Source organism: Oenanthe melanoleuca, chromosome 1A, assembly GCF_029582105.1.
Source record: "Oenanthe melanoleuca isolate GR-GAL-2019-014 chromosome 1A, OMel1.0, whole genome shotgun sequence".
NCBI lineage: Eukaryota > Metazoa > Chordata > Aves > Passeriformes > Muscicapidae > Oenanthe > Oenanthe melanoleuca.
In genome coordinates, this window is record NC_079334.1 from 57154350 (window position 1) to 57176950 (window position 22601).

General features: G+C 36.0%; 1 protein-coding gene across 3 annotated transcripts in view; it reads right to left on the reverse strand.

Moving 5' to 3' along the window:
• KMT2E (lysine methyltransferase 2E (inactive)) overlaps positions 1-22601 on the reverse strand; it is a 56265-nt gene that overhangs the window by 15747 nt on the left and 17917 nt on the right. For all 3 annotated transcript variants that reach the window (XM_056482552.1, XM_056482550.1, XM_056482551.1), the window contains 13 exons: positions 22121-22305; positions 15322-15433; positions 14753-14982; positions 13062-13142; positions 12844-12902; positions 8583-8755; positions 7532-7570; positions 5715-5927; positions 4170-4300; positions 3033-3150; positions 2773-2882; positions 1943-2204; positions 20-118 (listed from right to left, as the gene is read on the reverse strand). In XM_056482552.1, coding sequence (XP_056338527.1) covers positions 20-118; positions 1943-2204; positions 2773-2882; positions 3033-3150; positions 4170-4300; positions 5715-5927; positions 7532-7570; positions 8583-8755; positions 12844-12902; positions 13062-13142; positions 14753-14982; positions 15322-15433; positions 22121-22191 — 1698 coding nt within the window. In that variant the 5' untranslated portion in view covers positions 22192-22305. The remainder of the gene's footprint in view (positions 1-19; positions 119-1942; positions 2205-2772; positions 2883-3032; positions 3151-4169; positions 4301-5714; positions 5928-7531; positions 7571-8582; positions 8756-12843; positions 12903-13061; positions 13143-14752; positions 14983-15321; positions 15434-22120; positions 22306-22601) is intronic.

A 22601-nucleotide genomic window follows, 5' to 3' on the forward strand; every position in this document is an offset into this window, starting at 1 on the left:
TACTTGCTTCCCAACTTACCATCTTCCTTTTCCTTTCAGCAATCTGCTCCTCTGATTCCATTTCTACTTCATTGCTAATGGGAGTTTTTTCTTCTATATCATCAATAAAATCTGGCTCCTGGAAGATGGAAATGATTGTTTTATAGAAGTTCTGCTCCTCTTGCAAACTAGAGTGAACTAAAAGCTACGAAGAACTAAGAATCCTCAGATCACTACATCAAAAGTAACCAACAAATCAGGATGAAAGTGTTCCATCCTCACTCCCTCATCCCACCAAGCAAAAAGCAGTATCAGAATAAACCTTGGAATCAAAGGAAACTTTGGACACTAACAATGGCCACTGCTCTAACACTTCATAATCGGTTAAATAGTTATGAGCTTTGTATTATACACCCACAAAAATTAGTTTTAGTTTTAGTGAACCAGAATGAATGCCAAAGTAGATGTTACCATTCACACAGTGTTTTTTTTCAGCTCAGATGCGTATTCAATTGAAGCCAAAATTTCCATTTAAATACTCACTATATAAGCTAATGCCTTATCATATGGAAACACAAAAGTTATCTAACTAACAATGGTTTTCTATTTTGAAAGAAAAAACTACCATGAAAGCATAACTTGGAAACTAATTAAGTGTTCACTAATCCTATATGCAATTTCACTTTTACATAAAGGACTAAAGATTTTAAATTTTGTCTTAAAATCTGTATCTAAACATAGAAACCAGGCAGTAAGTAGCTTTTTTCCTAGGGTGGTATCTAGGATGCTACCATGAAGAAAGTGTATGGGGAAAATGCAAATGTACTTTTAACAGCTTTATTCTTTCCACAATTCCCACACTTCAGTTTTGAAAAATAATACAAGTTCTCCTGTGACTGTTCTATATAAGCACTGTATACGACATTAAAAGATCAGGAAAAGATTCCCTATACCAGCTATCACTTCTTGAAAGCATGACACAAAACACAAATCAAAAATCATTTAAGATGAGAAAGTTTAAATACTACCTCTCTGGAAACCATAATCTGCAAGTCACATGCATGCCTTCTGGACTTCCAGGCATTTTTAAGCTATTTAGCTACTAACACACCAGAACAATGTATCATCTTGGGAACCTGCGTGTCAGTATGCTCACTTTTACTGTATTTCCTTCAGTCCTAAAATGATGTTAAAAGAACTAGGAATTGCTCCCTCCCAGAATAAATCCTTTTTCTCTGCCTCCAAATCATCATCAAAAACCATCATTTATAAAAAAAAGCATCCTCACCCCCCTCAAACTGAAGAAATATAGACAGTTACTAAGGTAACAATCTAATCACATTAAATAGTTATCTTTAATAGCTGCTCTGCAAAATGAATAAATTTAGGTCATAGACCCTTCTCAATAGTTCTTTCAAACTGTCATATTCAAAAAAGACTAATTTAAAATTTACTACCACAGTACATTACCAGGTAGCTTTACCATACTACCTGTACATTTAGTTTCAAAAAATACTTTCCTCCTCCCAATTGAATTAAACATGGAGCTGCAGAGCTCCATTAAAAATGGAGCTGCAGTCAATATTCAGTATTCTGGGTTGGAGTTTTGTTTCAAGAGCAGGGCTATGTACTGCTGTGTCAAAAATACTTCTGAGTAACACCAGAAGACTAACCAAAAGGTGCATCAGGATGGACTGGGAGCTCCTGAAACTATGACATGAGGCCTTCACATCAGAGTCACAAAGACATGCAGAGGAAAAATGTCCAACATACCTTTAATTACAACTGAGTAAAAAGGAAAACTGAAAATAATATACAAAATTCTAAACAGCTTATCCATTATTCTGACTTTTGAGAAATCACCACATTGCTTTTCAGTGACTTGTTAAAATTCCTTTAGCAGCTATAAAAGGAGAGTATCTGTATTTGAATGCTTTATTTCTGAGAATCTTCGTGTCAGTACCTGATTATTGGAAATGGACAGCCTGAGGGGAGAGAGCTTCCTCTGTTTATTATCTGCAATTTTCATTTTGGTGGCTGCTCCTTCACAATCCAATGTGATGTTCTGATTTTGAGTCTCCTTTTCTCTTGAAACATCCTTCTCTTTCTTTCCCTTTTTCCTTCTAGTTTCATATCCAGTATTGATGTTTTCTGTAGGCTCAGAACGTCTCAGAACTGGACACTCAGGATTTTCTTTGAGGCAAGCACAATCCACTTTGTATTTACTGCAAGTAATTAAATGCAAGAAAGCATATTTGATTAGCTTGTACAGCAATGAGACCCTTCAATACCAAATCACTGATATTTCACATTAAACATCTGCTGTAATGCAAACCAACTAGGTTAAAATGCAGGTGACTCAAGTCTTCACCACAATATAAAACACTACCATAATTCAAAAACCTTATCTATGGGTTGACTGAAGTTTTGACTTCTTCAGCTTTGCCACACAGAATTCTTTTAAATTCAAGGTCAGTATTCTGCTTGAAAAACAGAAGACATCTAGAACCTGAGTATAACCCTAGGTGGAAATATAACCAACCAAAACAAAGAGAGCAAAGGCATGCCTGCATTGCATCCAAGCTGGCTTAAGAGCAGGCCACAGAAATGCAGTAATAAAAATACACAACTCTGCCCACACAAACACTGTTCATTGTAAATACAGTGCCTCAGGAACTGTGTCTTATTAAAACATGCAAGAAAGTAAATAATGCAAAACCAAAGCCATTCTGAATTGCAAAGTAACTTAATGAGCATTAGATGTATTTTAGAACAGCATTCTCAAATACTTACCAATTTCCATAATCAAAATCAAACGCTATGGTAATCTCTGCTCCCTTTGGAATGTTATGGATCGAGTAAATATAAAGATGAATTGTTCCATCTTCAATTACATGCCTCACCTACAGTCAAGAGAATGTTATTACATTATCATGATTAACTTTCGAGTTCTTGTATAAAAATTGTAGAGATTGCTCACATTATCAGGAATCTTAAGGAAAAGGAGATTCCTCAGTAAATGACATCTAGTTTAACTTTCTAAATGTGCTCACCTCTGCATTTGGTGTACACGAACGCCTGATAAATCGAGCTTCATTTCCAAAAGTCCTTGCATCAACACACATTTCTAGCCCATGGAATTTGGAGTAAAACAAAACAAATGGGTATGGCCTGGAAAACACACAAGAAAACAGGGAATATCATAATTTCTGAAGATGCTAAATAGTCCTTATTCTCCTTATTAGTCAGCTTTGTAACATGATGCTTAGAAAAATACACCAAATTTGGAGGTTAATCTAAGAATGACATGTTTGTATTTAAGCTTCATGATTTTAACAGGTGCATTCCTCAAATATATTCTCATAATACCTCAAGATGGAGTTACAGCCCTGTATTATCTGCATAGGATCTAAAGGGAGAACACTTACAGAGCAAGCACTAGACATGGAAGACACACAGGTAATGTTCTTTCAAATTTCTTAAAACTTTTCTTACGACATGCTCCAAAATTAAACTCAGAAACTTGTATGTCACATAGTATAATTTTTTAAAGAAGTAAGACCACCACATCCCTGCCTAATACACTGCAGCACCACTTGCACCAACCTTCCTGAAGGAGACTCCACATATTTTGTGATGTCATGCTTTAAGTTCTGCTATTCCAAGGGCCAAGGAACCCTTCTATCTTTACCGAGCAAAAGCTGTCTGTTCTATCTCCTCCAAAAGACCTTCTGCAAATTCCCAAGCAGGTGTGTTCATGCAGTTAGTAGCAACATTGAAACCAATCCACAGAAAGAAGGAAGCAGTCACAAACAGCTCAGTAAACCAACTAAAACTCTGGCAGTAAAACAGCCCCATGCTGATCTGTGTCCAGTTTTATTCTCACTCTCATGGACTTAAAATCCATTTCTCTCACAAAAGATAAAGCCTTTACCATTAATATATGAATTACTATATTATATGGCAGACCCTTTCTGTTTTATGGTTTAAGGAACACAACAACCCAACTGAGCAGGCAGGAATCCTGTAATCAGGGAGGAACAAAAAACAGAAAACTAGCTCCTAAACAAATCTGTAAGGATATCCAGAAGAGAAAGAGACAGTAACTAAGATCTACTTGTACTTGAAGCAACAGTTTGGAAAACATCATTTAAACAATTATTTTACTGAAACATTAAGAATGAACAAACCTTTTAAAGAAATATCCATTAGCTTCAAACTGTTCTCTCAGCATGAACTTTCCTCTGTATTCAATAATAAGTGCATCGGGAGGCAAGTCTTTGGCAGCCTTTAAAATTTTCTTGTTTTTTTGCACGTAACTCTGTAAAGACATAGATTCATTTATGAATTTTCCCTTTGTACCATTTTTCCATTATTATTATTAGCAGATTATACTTCCACAACTATTATACTATTTTATATGAACTAAAAAAGCCCCTCCTTTTTGAAATTAAACCTCCAGATGGAGCTCCCCTAGTAATGCTACTAGTTATCAAATTAGATACAAGGAATTCTTCAGCCCTAGCTCTCCAGGACATGGCTGAAAACCATCATACTCATGTTCTCACAATTCAAGTACTACAGCCTTTAGTGCTTAGTAGTACTTAGCTCTCACCATGACTAGGATGCATTGCTGCTTTGTTTTGCACACCACTTTCAAAAGGCTTTGATTCCTCTGAACAAAACAAAACATGCAGACATAAAATGACATTCACAATTCATTCAAGAAAAAACAGAACAGGGAAATAACATAATAATTGGAAAAAAAAGTATCCTGAGAGAGTTTCCAAATTCATTTTCATATCTTTAGATGGAAGGATGGCTTTAATTAAAAACCAATACATACCCTGGCAATTAGTGAACTCACACCTCTCATAACTGTCATCACCAACCAAAAAGGAAGTAGCCTCTATGTAGGCAAAAGGCTCTGTAAGTAGGGATATTCCTCTAAGGAGGGTGTCCCATATGCCATGATGGTCTTTGAGAAAAAGAAGCAAAGATGCTTCCATTAATCTGCTACAGTAACTACTCCTCAAGATTTCTGCTACAAAATGCTAAGTCTTTCACATGGCTCTGATTTTAAGCCTGTAAGTAACTGGTAAGTTACTGATAAGTAAGTCTTATTAGGGAAATTGCACTATTTCTTCATAAACTAGAAATTACAGGATCATGAGTTTAAAAAAATTCAGTATCAGAACCACCACCCATGAACATCAGGAACACTTACCACAATCTAACAAAAATGTAGATAATGAACATCTTGATACACATAATAGGGGAATAAAATAAATTCAGTTTCAATGATTCTTTTACTCTGACCACTCCAGATGTCCCTCACAGAGAAATAGCAGCAAAGCTGACTAAAGTTGACTGTGTGTCAAGAGACAATCTAAAAGCTACCCACTGTTCAGGCTGAGACTAACACCCAAGCTACTTTTTAGGATAAATTATACACAAATGTAAACATAACCAGGGTGGTACAGAATGTTTAAAAATCAGTTACAAATTCTGAAAAATGTGTTAAAATTCTGATGCTCAGATAGGGTGAGACAAGGAACAGAAAGTAAACGTGAAGTCCTTCTCTTTTTTTTTCCAATGTTTATTTTTGTTTGTTTTAGGTTGTTTTTTTTCTTGTTTTGGTTTGGAGTTTTTTGGTTGGTTGGAGTTTTTTTAAGGCACCTAATGTCATGGCACAAACACAGCATGCAGTAACACAATAAGGGACAGCTTATTACCTCTACTGGAGGTTTGAAAATCAGATTGCTGGTGCTGACTTCTTTTTTGTCATTTCCATTGCCTAATCTGAGAGCTATTTTTTGTGCCTCCCTCTGGACACCTTCACTGTATTGGTTATTATTTGCTTCTTCATAACGATCCATCCATGCCTTGATTTTAGTTTCCCATCCGAAGTTTGAACTGTCAGTAGGATCAATCTCTGGAGCTGAGCCCTAAAAATTAAAGTAAGTGACCAGACATTAGAATGTAAAGTGTTAAAACAAAAAGAAAAATTCTACAGTAAGACACAAAATGATGGGCAAGGGTATGCCACTGATTAACAGTTTGGGGTTTTTTAGCAAGTCTGGTATAAAACTTCATATTACTTAAAAACATTGAGTTAAATTCAGTCCCATTACATTTGTCCTTTCAAGAATTTTATTATTTAGTAAGTATCACCCAAGTTCAGGAATACTTTCCCTCCTCAACAGTGATTCCTGCTCTTAGTGGGATGAGAATGGAGAGTGACATTGTTTCCTCCCACAACTGCACTGCATCATGAATCTAAGTGCAGGAGTTGGAGGGTCAGATCTCCCTGCCCACTCAAGTTTTGTGAACATACGCAAATATAGAGAACTCCAGCTTTTATCCTGTAATACACAGACTTGATTTTCCCCCTTCAACTTCAAAGATCATGCTGTATCTTTTCTTCCTCTGCATAACTTACTAAACTTTACTAATTGTACACCTGCTACATTAAGGTTGTGACTCTAATGTTATAGGCTTTGCATGTAAAATGTTCCTCTCTTTATCTGCTCCTCACTATACAATTCTCCTCTGCAGTGCTTCAGATCCTTTCACTTTTAAAGAAAGTGCCATTGTACCTCCAGACCTCACAAGCAGCAGCCAGGCTGCAGCCAACCAAAGCTCCTTACGGACAGCAGCAGCCAGCCAACGCTCCCTTTTCTATCCACCTGAGCAGAGACACTATTAAACATTGATGAAACACAAGTAGTTCAGCAATTCAAATTACCTGTTTACATTTCTTTTGTGCATGAAGAAAACCATACACCGCAACAGCATTTCAAAAGTGTGATGCTAAGACAACCATGAAAAAACAGTGCAACCTTACAAGCACCATATTAAAAAACCCCAACAAAATTAGAGATTTTTCTTCCCCAATTCCATCTTCACTGTTTGCAAGGCACATCTTACACATCTGAAGTGTAAATTGCATCCCACTTGTTTTTATATATACCAAGCATGAATGAACTATGGAAATACCTAGTTCTCACACCATGCACATTTTTATGTCACAGAGAATTTAAATACTGCTGTAAATCTTAAATCTTACAAAGCAGACATCCCAATACAATTCCCTCTGACTATGCCAGTATCAGTGAGTAAAATCTTGCCACTTATACAGGAGTCCCATCAGGTGTAGATGGAGGTTTGAGAGAGCAGAACCATGAACTTAACTTTCAAATTCAATATGGCCATTTCATTATTTTGCTGCTTAACAGTTATGAAAAGCTGGAGCCACTAAGTTCAAATGAGGTGTTCACTGAATTTAACTCCCTTGCATAGCACACGAGCCCCAATTAACACACTGGCTCTTGAAATAAAAATCTGCACTAATTATTTCAGTTAATTTTGCAAGACAAAGATGTAGTGCTCACTTTAATTTACAATCACTGTGATGCATACATACTATATTAGTTACCAGAAGAGAATATTGTAGTGCTTAGTGTATAGCCCCAGTTATACTCTTGATGCTTATTATTTAAGTAAGGTACAGTTAAGGTCTAAAACAAAACCCAAACAAAAATCACATTACCTTTACTCTTGAAGACTTCCTGGATCCTTCCCGAAATGCCTGGAATAAAATCAGAGATTCATATTCACCAGAGGAAATACAAAATCTCTTAAGGAATTGAAAACCTACTAACAAATTAACAACTTTTCAATTACACACGCAAGATGAAAACAACAGAACAAACTATGCTGAAATCTCAAGAAGGTAAGAGGTTTCATCTCACCAAATGTATTTTAAGAACCAATTCAGCATACCAACCTAAGTGCACAGTAGTCAGGTACCTCTACCTTTCTCTCACACTACAACTTGATTCTCCAGAATTTCAGAATCCAAGCCAAAATATCAGAAGTAACAGAAAAATACACAGCAATAGGTTTGTATTGAGAATTGCTCCATCAAAAGGCAACATTTTACTAAAGATTTCCAAAAAGACAGGAATAACTTAATCTGACTTTCAAGTTTTAAAGGACAAAATTCTCATCCAAGCCAGTGAAATCAACTATGAAATCCACTTGTTTAGGAAGTTCCATGTGCTTTACTTCATCACAAATGTTTTGTCTTCACATATATTATACTGCTTATACATCTGTATAGCTACAGATTATACAGTATAATGTCAGTATTTTTTTACTCTAGCTCAGCAGCTAACTTTATGACAGCACACTTCCACACAATTTCTACTCAAATAAATGGAGTCACATCAGGACAAACATTTCTGTACTTAAAACCACCACAAATGAAGAATTTCAAGGAATTCTTCTTTGGGTATCTCAAAGGTTGTTCTGCACCGCCTCTAACTATTTCAAACGGTCAAGTAAATGCAATTCCTTTGGTGAGATTCTGCCTCAATTATAAAACTGAACTTGCCCTGGCAGGATATATTAACTTGAAATAAGGAGAAGTCATGGGGGTCAGGCACCCAGGAAGACTATAATTTACTGCAGAGTAATACATTTCAAGCTAAAACCAGGTAGTAAAATAGCCCGATTTTTAAATCGGTGTCTCTTGGTAAGAAATATCACAGAGCTGTAATTTGTAGCACAAAGTAATAAAAGAAATTGCATTCACTTACTTTTTTACATTTTGCTATGTTCTGTTCTTTCTCTCCACTTTTTTTCCTCTTCTTATCGTTGACTTTTGTAACTCTTGTAGCAGTTAAAGTAATTGTTGTTGGTGTATGCTGATAAGCAGTATACAGTTCCACAGGAACCTCATCACCACTCTCTGTTGCACTGGTGTCCCCATCTTTAAAACAAAGAATATCCTGTAAATAATCAGTACTGCAAAAGAACACTCACTAGTTACTCTACATCTGCTTTCGAAACACAAAATTCATACTGACAAATGCTCCAAGCACTCATATGCAAAATTCACCAACAGTTGCAACAGCATAAATATGAAGGACCAATGAGAAACTGATAATTAAGAGAGGTTTGTAATGCAAGGTAAGAAGAAAGTACCAGATTAAATTCCATTCTCTGAAAGGAACTGATGACTATATTCCATTTCAAGCAAAATTAGAATCAGAACAAAAAAGGTTAAAAAAAAATTGTTAACTCATTCACTTATATATATATATATCTGCTTTTACTTGTAGTACAGCATTTAGGTTCTCTCAGATGACTATTCCAGAAGGGATTAAAATTAATGACTGACCAGCATTTCTTGTGAAGCTGCATTAATTAATCACATGTAAGTCACAATCTACTATTTCAGCTGCAATTTGCACTGTCAAGTGCCTTTTTCAGGGCTAATATGTCAATTTAGCCAAAAGCCTTTTGTACTCAAAATCCCCTAACAGTAACATTCTGCTGCTCAGGAAGAGAAGAGACGATCAGACACAAACTGACAGATACTTTCTCTTTGTGCTGCGCTCTCACAGACCTAAAGGCCAGAGCCTGAAATTCAGCACACATCAGCATTTATGTCAGACAAACACATACCCTGACCTGAAACAGGATTACCCTAGTTCTGTCAAGATGAAAGGCTGTGAAGGATGGAGAGGATTGGAAGAGAGATGATGCACACAGATAAGAGACTGCTGTTTGCATGTGCTCAGTACCAGCTTCTCAGATTTTAGCAGCTTTTCCAAATAGTCTGTAAATACACTTCACACTAAGCAAAACTTTCTCATACAGCACAGAAGCAGGCTTTACAAATACTTAACATGAGAGCAGAGAATACCTTCCTTCTGATCTCAGAAGGATGTTGCTTTAATCAGTGCACTCAGCAGTCCTAATTCTCAAAACCTTCTTTACTAAATAAAGAACTCCAGCTACTGGTTACTCTGGATTTTTCCCACTCACAATATTCCTTAACAGGATTCTTCTGTGTATAGCAAACAATCCCATTTTACCATCTTGGCTATTCTTTTGAACACTTTATCAGGTACATAATTATACCTCACAAATTAGGAATTATGATGTCTTCTGAATTTGTTTATGTCTTTGCTGAGAATATTTTCTAAGCAAGCATAAAAAGCACACGGAAAGAAGAAATGTCTAATCAAAGAATAAGCAGCAGAAGAACCAGTGCCCGAGAAATAGAAACCCCAGAAAAGAAACTTAAAGTTGTCTGTAGTCCACACACCAGTGCCTACAGAATCATGACATTACAGCCACACGTCTCCTCCTTGCCCCAAACCCCAAAAAACACTGTCTTCCTTAGGGAAGCAACATTTCAGTATTGTTGTTCTACACTGTTGCTCTAACTTACTGTAAAGAATAATTACCTCAACTGAACATGTAATTACATAGAGTTGTTTTGAGACACTCCTTCCTAACCTACATAACCTGCTTTCACTTTGAAGAGCCTTGGCAAAGCACACTCTGGGGAGATCTTGAGTTTGCATGTCAGAAGCAAGATACAAACACTTCAAATTTCACAAGTTATGGGCCCAGATTCATTTACCCATAACCAGCAAGTGATCTCAACAGCAACAATTTCAAGACCAAAAAGCTTAATCCAGCATCCTTGTGTAAGTTATACATCTAACTGTATCTTAAAACAAAAAATCCAAAAAAACCAAAACGAACCCACCAACCAAACCCAAAACATCCAGTATACAGCCGAGTATGAGCTTAACAAAGGTGCCCACTTCACTGAACCATAGCAGGTAATCCACTGCACTGTAAGCTGCTCTGGTGCAGAGAAAAAAAACAAACAACAACATCCCACACAACCAGAGGCACCAAAACTAAGGGCTAAAATGTTGACAGAAAAAAAGGTGATGTGGTTACACATAAAAGCTTAACATACACAATTTTCTATCACGTGAAATGCTCAATTATATGCTCTTTTCTTGAAGCAAACCAACCAATCTACTACCTTCTCCCCACTGTTTATACCTTTAGGTGAAACATAGCTAAGCCAGCAACTCTTTAAAAATTTTTACAACAAAAACATTATACTCTAAAGAATTCTCATATCTAAGTGAAAAGCCCTATATATATAGACTTACTCATCAAAGAGCATCCAAATTATGCAGTCTTACCTTTTATCAAACACCTGTAAGTTACTAATAATTAAGTTAAAAGTAACATTCTGCTTCTGCTGAATACCTAAAACACTGAAAAGATCCATTCAAACTGATGGCTAGCTCTAGCTTTTCCTACTTGAAATCATCTGTGAAAATTGCCCATTTTACTAATGTCTCACAATTTATACCCAAAATAACTAAGTCCATCTGAACTGTATAGCAGTCAACATAGAGTGCATTCACCCAAGCTAAATGCAAATTAAAAGGTGTAAGCACAGACACTGAAGTCATGTATTATAAATCAATACTGCACTTTGACTACATTTTAGATTAAAGAGAACCAGAATTTGCCTTTTTAACTGTTTTGATACTTTTGCTTTACCATTTAGTATTTCCTTTCCTACTGAATGCTTGTATCAGATTTAGAATACTGATAATCAAGACTGATGAAGGTTAAACACTAACTTGAAAGGTAAGATCTCATCAGCTCCTCCTAAGATTGTTATCTCTCTTCCCTTAAGTTCACAGTAAATGATCAGATAGTATGCCTACAAATCCCAAGAGATTATTTAAACAGCTCAGATCATCAACTTCACCTATTTGCTACAAAAATTCAAGTTCAACCTCACAGTACTTTCAGACCACTAAGTGAACTCATTAACTCCAAATGAGTTGTAAATCTACTTGTTCTACTATTTTAATAGTAGAAACAGCACAAATAATTTTAAATTCTAAAAATTTTTAGAATTTAAATTTGGTTGACCTAGTAGGCCAACCAAAACTGTATAAAATAAGCTTGGTTTTGTTAAAAGGACAACAGACAAAAAATGATTGTGGTTTTGTAAGTAGGTCATTAATGCCTTTAAGGGACTTAAGACAACTTAGTACCAGACAACACCAAGTGTCAACTGCACAACTGTCAAGAAGCACAGCTGTTCCATACACCCCAGACTTTCAGAAGCCATACAAAGTGGGCAGCAGAACCATATATCTACATGGTTCTTTTTAAAAGAAATCTTTAAATACACATACACAGTCCACCATTTCAGAAACGTGATCTGGAAGTAAAACATTTACATATAGGAGGATGACCTTCTCCCAAGTTATTAGTTTTATAATAGAGCTTGGAAGTACCAGCTGTCAAACAAGAATTCTACAACACACTTTGGTAATGGCCAGACAGAACTCTTGACAAGATAGGCCAGATGACTTCTGAAATCCCGTGAACAGAAACAAGAACTACTTGCATAAAATGCATAAGACTGAAACAGGTACTTGCACTACATGTCACCTCTGTTATCAAAGGCAAAAAACCCTCAGAACATCATTATTACCTACATTGTATCAAAACGGTTTAGCAACTTTTCCCATTGTCCAAACAAACCCAGAGCCATGTCAAAACACCCAATGTACATACAACATGTAAGAAACAGGAATTCTTCCTGAAATTTTTTTCCAGAATGGAAGTATACTTAGAAACCCTCTCTCATCCCAGAAGAAGAAACTTAATCAGCTAAGGTGCTTATTTTCAGCACCTTAGTCAAAGGAGTTATAGTTATTATAAAAGTAACATTGTTTATTAAGAAACCTGACCACTGTTCAATAGACTGAATTATTCCACACTGCTATAAAAAAATCACAGAGCTGAAAACCATTAATAAAACACACAGAATAATAGCAATTCTCATATGATGTTATCTTGGTAACAATATAGTCAAGTAAAAGACACTGATCTACTGAACCTTATATGCTGAAGGCTTCTCAAAACTGCAGGAACCATGTATGCCTTCTTAAGCTTGTATATGTAATTTATTTTATGACCTTTACTAAGGCAAGAGCTTTAAATTTTACTCACCTGACATATTTTCCCTTTTCCTTCGTTGCAATAGCACTGCTCTTTCTTTATCTAAACTCCTGAAATGAGAAAATATATCAGTGCATTTAAGTATTAAAGCAGACCTCTAGTATTTCCCACTGACTTTTACAGTAACTATAAAGTTCAGACACTTAGAAAACAACAGCTGTGCACTGTTCCATTCCATTTTAGAGTTCAAAATCCACAAAACTACTTACCTGGGCTGGCAACGTTCACACAGATATATGTCAGGAATATGCTGTCTGTCAATCCCCATGCAGTCAATGTGCTGCCAGACACTATGAAAACACCAAAACAAAACCTCAGCTTTAAAGTACAATTTAAAAAATTGCAAGCACAACACAAAGACAAAGTAAGCTGTTCTTTTTTACTGTCATCTTCACTCAGATTCAATACTGCCTAAAACTACATCTCAATCACTGTCTTTGCCACCACTCTGTGAGCTGACTCATTTTCTTTTTTTGGAAATCTTTCTCTTAACACCAGAAGAAAAATGGTAAATTATCACAATAGAGAGTAAGCTAGAGACAAATACCCTCAGCAACAAGACTTGCGCTTTACATAGCAACAAGTGGTTTGGTGTTAAATGATTCAATTCAGTTTTAGAAATTGATACATAAAATACTTTTATATAGAGAAATATACATTAAGATACTGTTTGATTTCCTTATACATTTTAAGAGAAAAATAAATACATACTTTTGTACACCCTGTTATAAACTGGTAGTACTCTTGTACAGCATAAAAAGAGCTTCAACTGCTTCCCAGAGTCAGGGAAGAGACTGCTTGCTAGACTGAAGACTAACCTAGAACAGTAGTTTACACTCATCTCTACACTGCTAGAAGAATGAGGGACACAAAAATAGTTTTCTTCCCACTTGGAAAGAGTTGTGATAAAGTCACAATTCGCAGAGAATCTCTTCTTCAAAGGAAAAAGACTCTACCTAACTGGTAACTGCCTACAACTCCACTGCTGGAAGAACATCTTAATACATTTCAAAATGAGCAAGATTATTAGAATCAAGGGCCATCAGAAATTACTAGCAAGCTTGCTACATAAAAAGACAGAAGGAGCTCGAATTAATACTTTAATTAGTTATAACTATCATTTTATAAATACACAAAGATTTAACAAATACAGCAGCATTCATTAAATGAAAAAATGAACTGTAAAAATACAGGCTAATATTGAGTAGAAGCACAAGATTTGTCTTCTCCTGTTAAGCATATCAGCTCCAAAAATTTTTAATCTTATTTTTCCAATTCCTAATATTAAACAGCAGCTTCTTATTATACTATGATCAAGTAGGTGCTTAAGCATAAACTCAGAAACCTAAACAATTAACTTCAACTTCTCCAGTAAGAATCTAGACTAGTTCTTGTCATACTTATTAACTGAATCCTTTGAAAAATGAGTAATCAGAATGATCATGCACAGAGAAACCAATTATTTTGCATCCTTCAAGTTCTTTGATTCATATATACATAATTCACCAAAATGCTTTATTACTCAGTACATGCAGATTAAGAAATGCCTAGGTGTTCATTTCACTGTGCTAACAAATAACTTGGGACAATTTGGATAGTACCAGAGACATCCTTTTTAGGAGGGAAAAAGGTATACCCTCATTAAGCAGCAATGCACAGGCAAAGGCATGACCAAATTAGTGAGTAGTAAAAACTGACTGGAATTAGAATATAAAATACTCACTGGCCTTAACTGACTGTGTTCCTATTAGAAAACCACACAACCTTCAAGAACTTTTCTGATGGAAGGCAATTTCTTGTGACTCAACATAATTAAAACACCATTTATTTACATCTGCTTTCACTGCAGCCTTAAGTTTTAAGTAATTTTTACTTTTTAACTTATTTTAATATGCATTACCTGCATTTGTCACAACAGATCATATATCCATCATCATGTGTAAAGCCACAAATGCATCTGGTAATATCCGTTCCATAGCTTCCATCCTCTGACGTACTGATGGTAGTAGCACTGGAGGTTTCATCGAAGTTGGGAGTGGTAAATATTCCTACTTCATTCTTGCTTATAAGCACTGATGGAGGAGGAGAAGCTGGAGGCGTTGGAGGAGGCCGAGCACCATAGTTATGGTCCTAGAATTTTGTTAAAAGGTAATTTATTGTAAATGCTCATACACCGATGGTTATTCGAGCCAAAATATAAGAATTCATTTGGCAAAAAACTTCAGGCTTATTTTTGTAAGTAAAAGGTTAAAATTTTAGTTACATCCCATTTCAATCTTATATTCTAACTTCTCAACCACGTCATACATTTTTGAGTGCACTATATTCTGCTTCTGATAGACCATTTTTAGCCAACTTATCCACCTCCCAATAAGATACAGAAATACAAACATGAATCAGTTTTTCCAGATAAAAACAGCAGATTTTGACATAATATATTTTGTACAGAATACTTTGCACAAAACTTACTGCATAGGGCAAACCAATGTAACTGTGTGAATGCGAGCCGCTGGTATATAACTGGTGTGGATAACTGTTCGATTTTTCAACTACCACAGGGCTAGCTTCTACAGATTCTGGTCTGCAAGGCAAAAGACAGATGAAGAACAAATGCAATTACTATGTAATTGATATTAATAAATTGGAGGTACTTGCTGCACAGCTTCTAATTAACTCCCTGCTGATTCTGTTTAAAGGAGCATTTGGGGGCAGGAACAAACTTGCAAACGCCCAGCAGCCCCCTCGTGGAGCGGTAACAGGAGCTGCCAAAAGGAATCCTGCCCAAGGACTGACGCTGCATTCCGAGGGCTGCAGGACCACAGAGCCCTGCAGCGACACACAGCGGCACCGGGGGGGGGGGCACCACCCGCACCCACTGTGCTACAAGCACAAATCCTAACTAGGGCAGATTGCCTAAACAAGGCAGTTCCTACTGATCAAATATTAAGAAAAAGGTGATGACGATTTGCAAGACAAGGTTTTGCATCAAAGGCAGAGTCTTCTTCAATATACAAACTATGGTTTATGTGTACTGAACCACAACACAAAGTAAGAAAGATGAAGGAACACTAGAACAGGAAGATCTTTATGAGCACAAAAAATTACACCTTCACAGCCTTTCTTGGGTAGTTGCTCCTGTGTGCATGACTGAGAAAATTTGCAGGTTTTTTGTTGCATCGTATGATTTAATCACACTAAGATAAATGAAACCAGGTTACCTAAAGTGTTTTCTTAAAAAAAAAAAAAAAAAAAAAAAGCCACCACAAAGTATCAACATTTAAAACTGAAGCAGACTTGATTCACATTAGAAATCAGGTTTAGTTCATTTTTCTAATTTCATTTTTATTATGTGTGAATCCTATTATCTATCACATATCTTACTAACTCCTTGAGCTGATTTTTAAAATAAACCTAGTATTTCTGAATCTTCAATTAAAATAGATACTGATGGAATTTTTTCTTACACATTAAAATACTTAATCCAGGCTTTTTTGCTATGCCATGAAGCAATACTAGTTTGATACATTTGTTACTTTTTGGAAAAGATATAATGAATCATTATCTATTTGAACAAAACAAAGTGTCCTACTAATGGGTTTGGTGACCCATTTCTTCTTATGAACTTTTTCCCATGTGAGGTTACTAGATGATGAAACTGTTTAAGAAGAAAATAGTTAAAAGAACTTCCGGGGGAAAGCTTTAGTTTTCAGAGTCCAAAGAAAAAAATCTGTTTTTAAAAAATTACCATCTCCAACAGTCATCAGCTGGGATTTTTTGAGAGAGTGAACAAACATGTGAGCACACATATCATGTGAAATACTAATATTAAAAATTCAACTTCTGACTAGCATGAGACAAACCAAATCTGACAGCACTTGCTCTTCATTGCCTCGTAAACCCAGAAAAATCCTCATTTACTCTCTTGCACCCCTTCACAACTTGGAAATACAATTTTATTTGGAGTTTGTTTGAATTAGCTTCTAGAAGCAGCTTAGAATTTTAGCTCATGTCTAAAATAAAGACAAAGGATGAAAAAACAGTGCCTTTCCAACTGATTTGCTTTTGCCAATTTACCAACACATCTGTTCAGTAATCACACATCTTTTCTCTGCTTCTGACAACCCAGCCAACTAAAACGCCAGCGAAAAAGGCATTAGCTATGCATCCATCATGACTAGGGCAGAAATTACCTTCTTCAGTAACAAGCAGGTCTTGACCACTGCATTGCTGCTACTGCTATTCTTCCCCATTTCCTGAATGGGACAAGCAGTAGCACAGGGGACTCTTATCCACTCTGTGTTCAATGCTCAACCTAGATCTTGCTGAAGAATACTCCATTTTCAGAGCAGGAAGGCTTACTAATAAAGGACAGGCAAGAGGGGATTCTGGTACAATCCATGCAGGATTAATTTAGGAGAGTTTCCTTTATAAGCATTACTATGACCTAAATACCAGCTACTTAAACACAGGAACATTCAGTCAAAGATACCAGAATCAGAGTGTCCTAAAAAGAGAGGTTGTGTATTTCTGATCAACTGACTACAAAATTGCAAAGATAGTCCAGGTATCTTCCAAAATATGAGGCAAGACAACACACCCAACACTCTACATCCATTTTTTATTACTCTAGCAATTTATAAATCACTTAAGAAAACAAAATTTAGTATTTAGAGGCATAACAGTGGTGGGAAGCAGAAGTGTTAAGCTTTCAAAAACATTTATTTATCACTAACTGTTTTAACACTCATAAAGCAGATTCAGAGAACAATATTACTAAGTAAACAGTACATCTTTACTTGAACAAGAAAAAACAGAAAAATGGTTGGAGAAAAATCAGGTGATAAAAGGCAGCTATTAAAAAATTAGGAGCACAGTCAGCTTTCAGTAAAACTTTTTTCAAATGCTCATCCAGGCAGAGACACTACTTTCAATATTATAATAGAAGCTCACTAGGGCTCTGAATGTTAACTGTTATTGTTCCATTTACCCACTGCACTGGGCTGGGAAAGTGGGGAAAAAACCAAGAAGTATAGGAAGGAGCTCCAAGAACATTCGCTGAAGCTAGACATTAATCATCATAGGTTTCCTTTACAGTCAAGAGAAAAGTGATACAGGCCCCATAAAGCAGCACACAATGAGCACCATTTTTCCAGAGAGCCACAGACAGAATTAACTTTGACAGGCAGGTTACTGATCTCCTTATTACTGCTGGTTTTGCCAACCATGTGCATGATCTTAAGCAGAAAAAATGCCCTCTATGCTCCTGTCTGTTCAAAGGCCAAGCCCTTCTTCTGCAATAAGTATCTCAGAATTGCATATCTTTGAGAAGAAATACCTCTTCCCAAAATATTTAATTGCACAGATGATTAAAGCATGAGATACTACCTAATTTAAAAATAAAGTTTTACATTTTTTGGGCTCAAGTACCAGGGCCCAAGCAGCAAGGCACCAACTACTGTACTACTAACATCCCCTCATCTCACCACTGGCATTCTTACAGCCATCACAGAAAGCAAGTTTTCAGGAAGAAAAAGTGTAAACATTCAGTTCTGAGAGAACACTGTGAAGCCTTCCTTGCTTGTATTTTTGGACATTATCCGGTTCTGTCAGAGATTGAGGTACTAAGCCTGTCACCCTTCTGATCATACCACATTTTTCAGCTTCACCTCAAACAACTGAAGTCTTACTGTGTAACTAAGATATTTATTGTATTTTTGGTTCTGATTAAAACTGCAATGTTTGTATTATAGTACAGTATATATGAAGTTTGATCAAAATGTTAATATTGTTTCCCAAATAAACAAACGTTATTGTGAAACTGACCAAGGTATTTTGCTAAAATATCATATATACTTGTTAAGTGTTGTGGTCAGCAATTCAAAACTGTGCAAAATGTTCATAAGGAACAAAACAAAAGGCTCTAGAAACAAGCTTTCCACATGCTTTTGGACTGCAGTGATTTAAGACATTCCTCTACCTTTAAAACAGAAATATAGTATATTCTCAAATCAACTTAAAAAGCAAATATGCCCATATTATTAAAACAAAACAAAACAAAATCCTGGAGAGAATTTTAAGTTTCATTTAGCAAGTGAAACCACCACACGTTCTGGGTAATTTCCTACTGCTCCTATCTAAAATGGAAACACAGTATTCTGCCTGTTGCCAGAAGATGGCATTAGTGAGAAACTAAAAGCAACACGCAAGACCAGTTAATCTGAAAAACCTCAGTCCCTGTACACTTATAGTTAACTAATATTCAGGAAATCAACCAGCAACCACTCAAAGAAAGTCAATTCGTCTCTAAAACGTGATCTCCCCCACTCAATTCCTTTTAAATATTGTTTTATTTCTGACCATTTAGTAATAAAGTCAAGAAAAAAAAAAAAAAAAGAAAAAAGAAAAGATAAAAAGAGCACATGATTTTTGACTAATATCCAAAATACAATTAGTTAGAATTTGGGGCCATCAACCACTTCCATAAATAGATACTCAAATGGGAAACAAAATCTTACTAAAACTAAAATGTTCAAAGACAGATGTGGTATCCAAGCCCCAGGCTGTGAAAACCTAGCTAAGAGTACTCCCTGAAAATGTGTCAGAACTCCAAATGCAACCTCAGCAACATCAATCTTCCACAAAGCCAGTTTGAGAAATCTCATTTTCAAGGAATTCAGTTTTGTTTCCTGTTTGTACCAGCACATCTGAACAGTATCTAGCTGAAGGTCATCTCAGATAAAAGAATACAATATATTTTGCATGAGAAACAACATTTTCTATTTCAAGACACTTCATCGAACCAAAGACATTGACAGGCTTCAATACCTAGTCAACAAGAACCAAGGACTGCTTCTCTACCAGGGAGTAGGTTCTGCTACCTAAGCACCTTGTAGCAGGCCCTACAAGTACAGGCTGGCCTGATATTATCTGTATTTAAGACTACACCAAGGTTCTTTTTCTCCTGGATACTGAACTCAATAGGGATCTCTACACAGTGATTGTGAGAATTATTATACAGGCCTTCTCTCTAAAAAACCTGTGGCGATATTAAAACCAGAAAAGCAGTACCATCAATGGCATTTCCCAATGTGCTGCTTGCACTTATGCTCTAAGCTACACAAGCACTCTCTGAAGCCAGGAAGCACATTTCAAACCTTCAGAAATGGCTTGTTCTGCTTACTCCTACAAGGACCTTATCACTATGAAGTCACACATCCTCATCTTTAAGTGAAGGGCAAAGTATGTGTGTTTTGACTACAATGACACATAGATCTATCTGAAGACCCCACCTAAGTATATGTAATGCAAGAAACAAACTATTTCACCCAATTTTGAAGATCCTTAAACCTTTTAGTAGGCTATTTTATATACACATAGCTATTTGCTACAATTATTAAAATAATATGTGGAACTATTAGTCATATAAACTATCCCCTTTTTTAAGAGGCTTATGTCTTGGTTTGAAGTATAAGGAAAAATCTTTCAGCACTAAGAGACTGCACTACACAAAGAGCTTTTTCCTAAGCTGCTTCTGCATGATCAAGTTTGCCACTCCCCCATTCTTGTGTTTGCTCATGCTTCAGCAACTGATGAAGCAACATCAGACCTGCCAGTCAGAGTGGAAAAATTCTAGCTCCTCCCCCTTGGGAAAACCCCAGAACTTGCTCAAAGACCATCTATGACTTATTAATACACTCTATACCAAACATGCTACTCTCTAGAAGAAAATGTGCAAGAACAAAAAGTAAACCACATAGATGGTGATAGAAAAGCTTTACAACTGTGTGAACTGGTAGGTTAGGGACACACCTTTGTGTCACTTCTTGTGACAGTGACACGGCTTTTGAATCAGTGGACGCCAATCATGCAACTGCACATATTTCAGTGAGTACGGCAGAGATGACAAGAATTAATCTAACTGGTAACAGCCACTTAACATCTGAAGAAAAGCAGCTCCTAACTGGGTTGCTCTGCCACAGTATCAAGCAAATAACACACTGTGAACTCTACCTTGTTTATACTGACAACTAAATTTATTTATTTTAATTTCTGCACGACATGCTGTGTCTGCTAGGAATGTCAGCAACCTCAGGAATCATGACCCTCTCTAAACATAAAAGAGAGCCACAGGAAAAGATAATGAAAAGAAATGTGAATGGTTCACTCAAGCTAAAAAATTTTCTGCACCAAGGTAATTAGTGTTCATGATATGGAAAGATAGAACAACTTTTAAAATTCAATGTAACAAAAAATTTTGAATTGCAATTTCTTGGGTCTCTACAGATAAACAGCACAAACCTAGAATTGCCTCATATATAACTGGAAGCACAGCAGAGAAACATCCCTTTAAAAAGCTCTTCTAGAGTTCTGCTCAAACTTTCCTTAAAAGTTTGGAAGAAAAACCACTTGCTTCTTAAACATTGAACAGCCATGTTGGTGCTACATATATGAAAAGTTTGTCTGACAAGAAACTTACCCAGTCAGAGATCAACAATACCTAAACCTTAGCCTATCAATACTGTACAGGAGACTGGGGGGAAAAAAAACAGAACCACAACACAATAAAACACACTTGCACAGCAACATCCCCCCAGTCCCCAAACCTAACCAAAAAACCCACAAGCCACCCTTCTCATCCCCCAAAACCCAGAAACTCACTACACTACAGTATTTCGTGCAAAGCCAGAGTTTACTGAAAACATTTCATTGGCTCTTTGTAACCCTTTATACACAGTTACTAAATGAATGATTTTCTAGTAGCTTTACAATTAGAAATAACTTTCTGAAGGCATCAGTATTAGCCATTTAAGCTAGGCCTTCAATTTTCATTAAGAAATGCACCCTTGTCTTAATAAGTACTACTTTCTTGCAGTTTAATGCACCAAATTAATTTATCTTTGTAATGTGCAAAATAAAAAAAAAATTATATGTAGTTAAAAAGGAAACTGAAATGGCAAAATATTTGAAGTGTGAGAAGTAAACCAAGCAGAATCTTTATTTCTCAGTCTGATAAACAAGAAAAATATGCATCTGTAGAAACATCTAGCTTCTCTACTTTGCTCCCCCTGAACTGGAAGAAACTGACTTAAGAATAAAGTGACAGCTATTAATTTAAGTAATTATAGATTCAACTAAGGAAATTAAAGATTCAAACTAAGGAAACTTTTAAGTTTTCTCCAACTGTATTCAAAAAACAGTGATGAAGGAAAAAATAAAAGTAGTTAAAAAAATAAGTAAGGAAACTTACAAATTATGTTCACATACTTACTCTGAGCCTGCAGCCATTTCCAAATAAGAAGTATCTGCTGTGTCAACCCCCAATGGGATCACTATGCTCATGACGTTCGTTTCTGATAAATTCGATTACTACGGAGTCCTATGCATTGGTATCCAAAACACTGGGGCATGCCAGCCACAGTGCTCATTGCAAACATCTAAGTGCATCCACAAACCCTGTCAAAAACAAAACAAAACATGCAGAAGACCAAGTCAGTTCATTTTAAAACCAGTCAATTTTACATCACCTATTTATTTTAATTTAAAAATTGCCACTTATAGTCTGTCACAGTTATTTCATTGGCTTTATTTTACACTAGCAAAAGGAAAGGAAAACATTCAATCTTCTCTAAAAGTTAACTGCAAGTAAACTTCTTTAAAGAGTGTGATGATCATAACACCTGAACTTGAAAATACTACAAATAGACAATCATTCCAATTCATTATTAAAAACCCCAGCACAATCAGGGAAG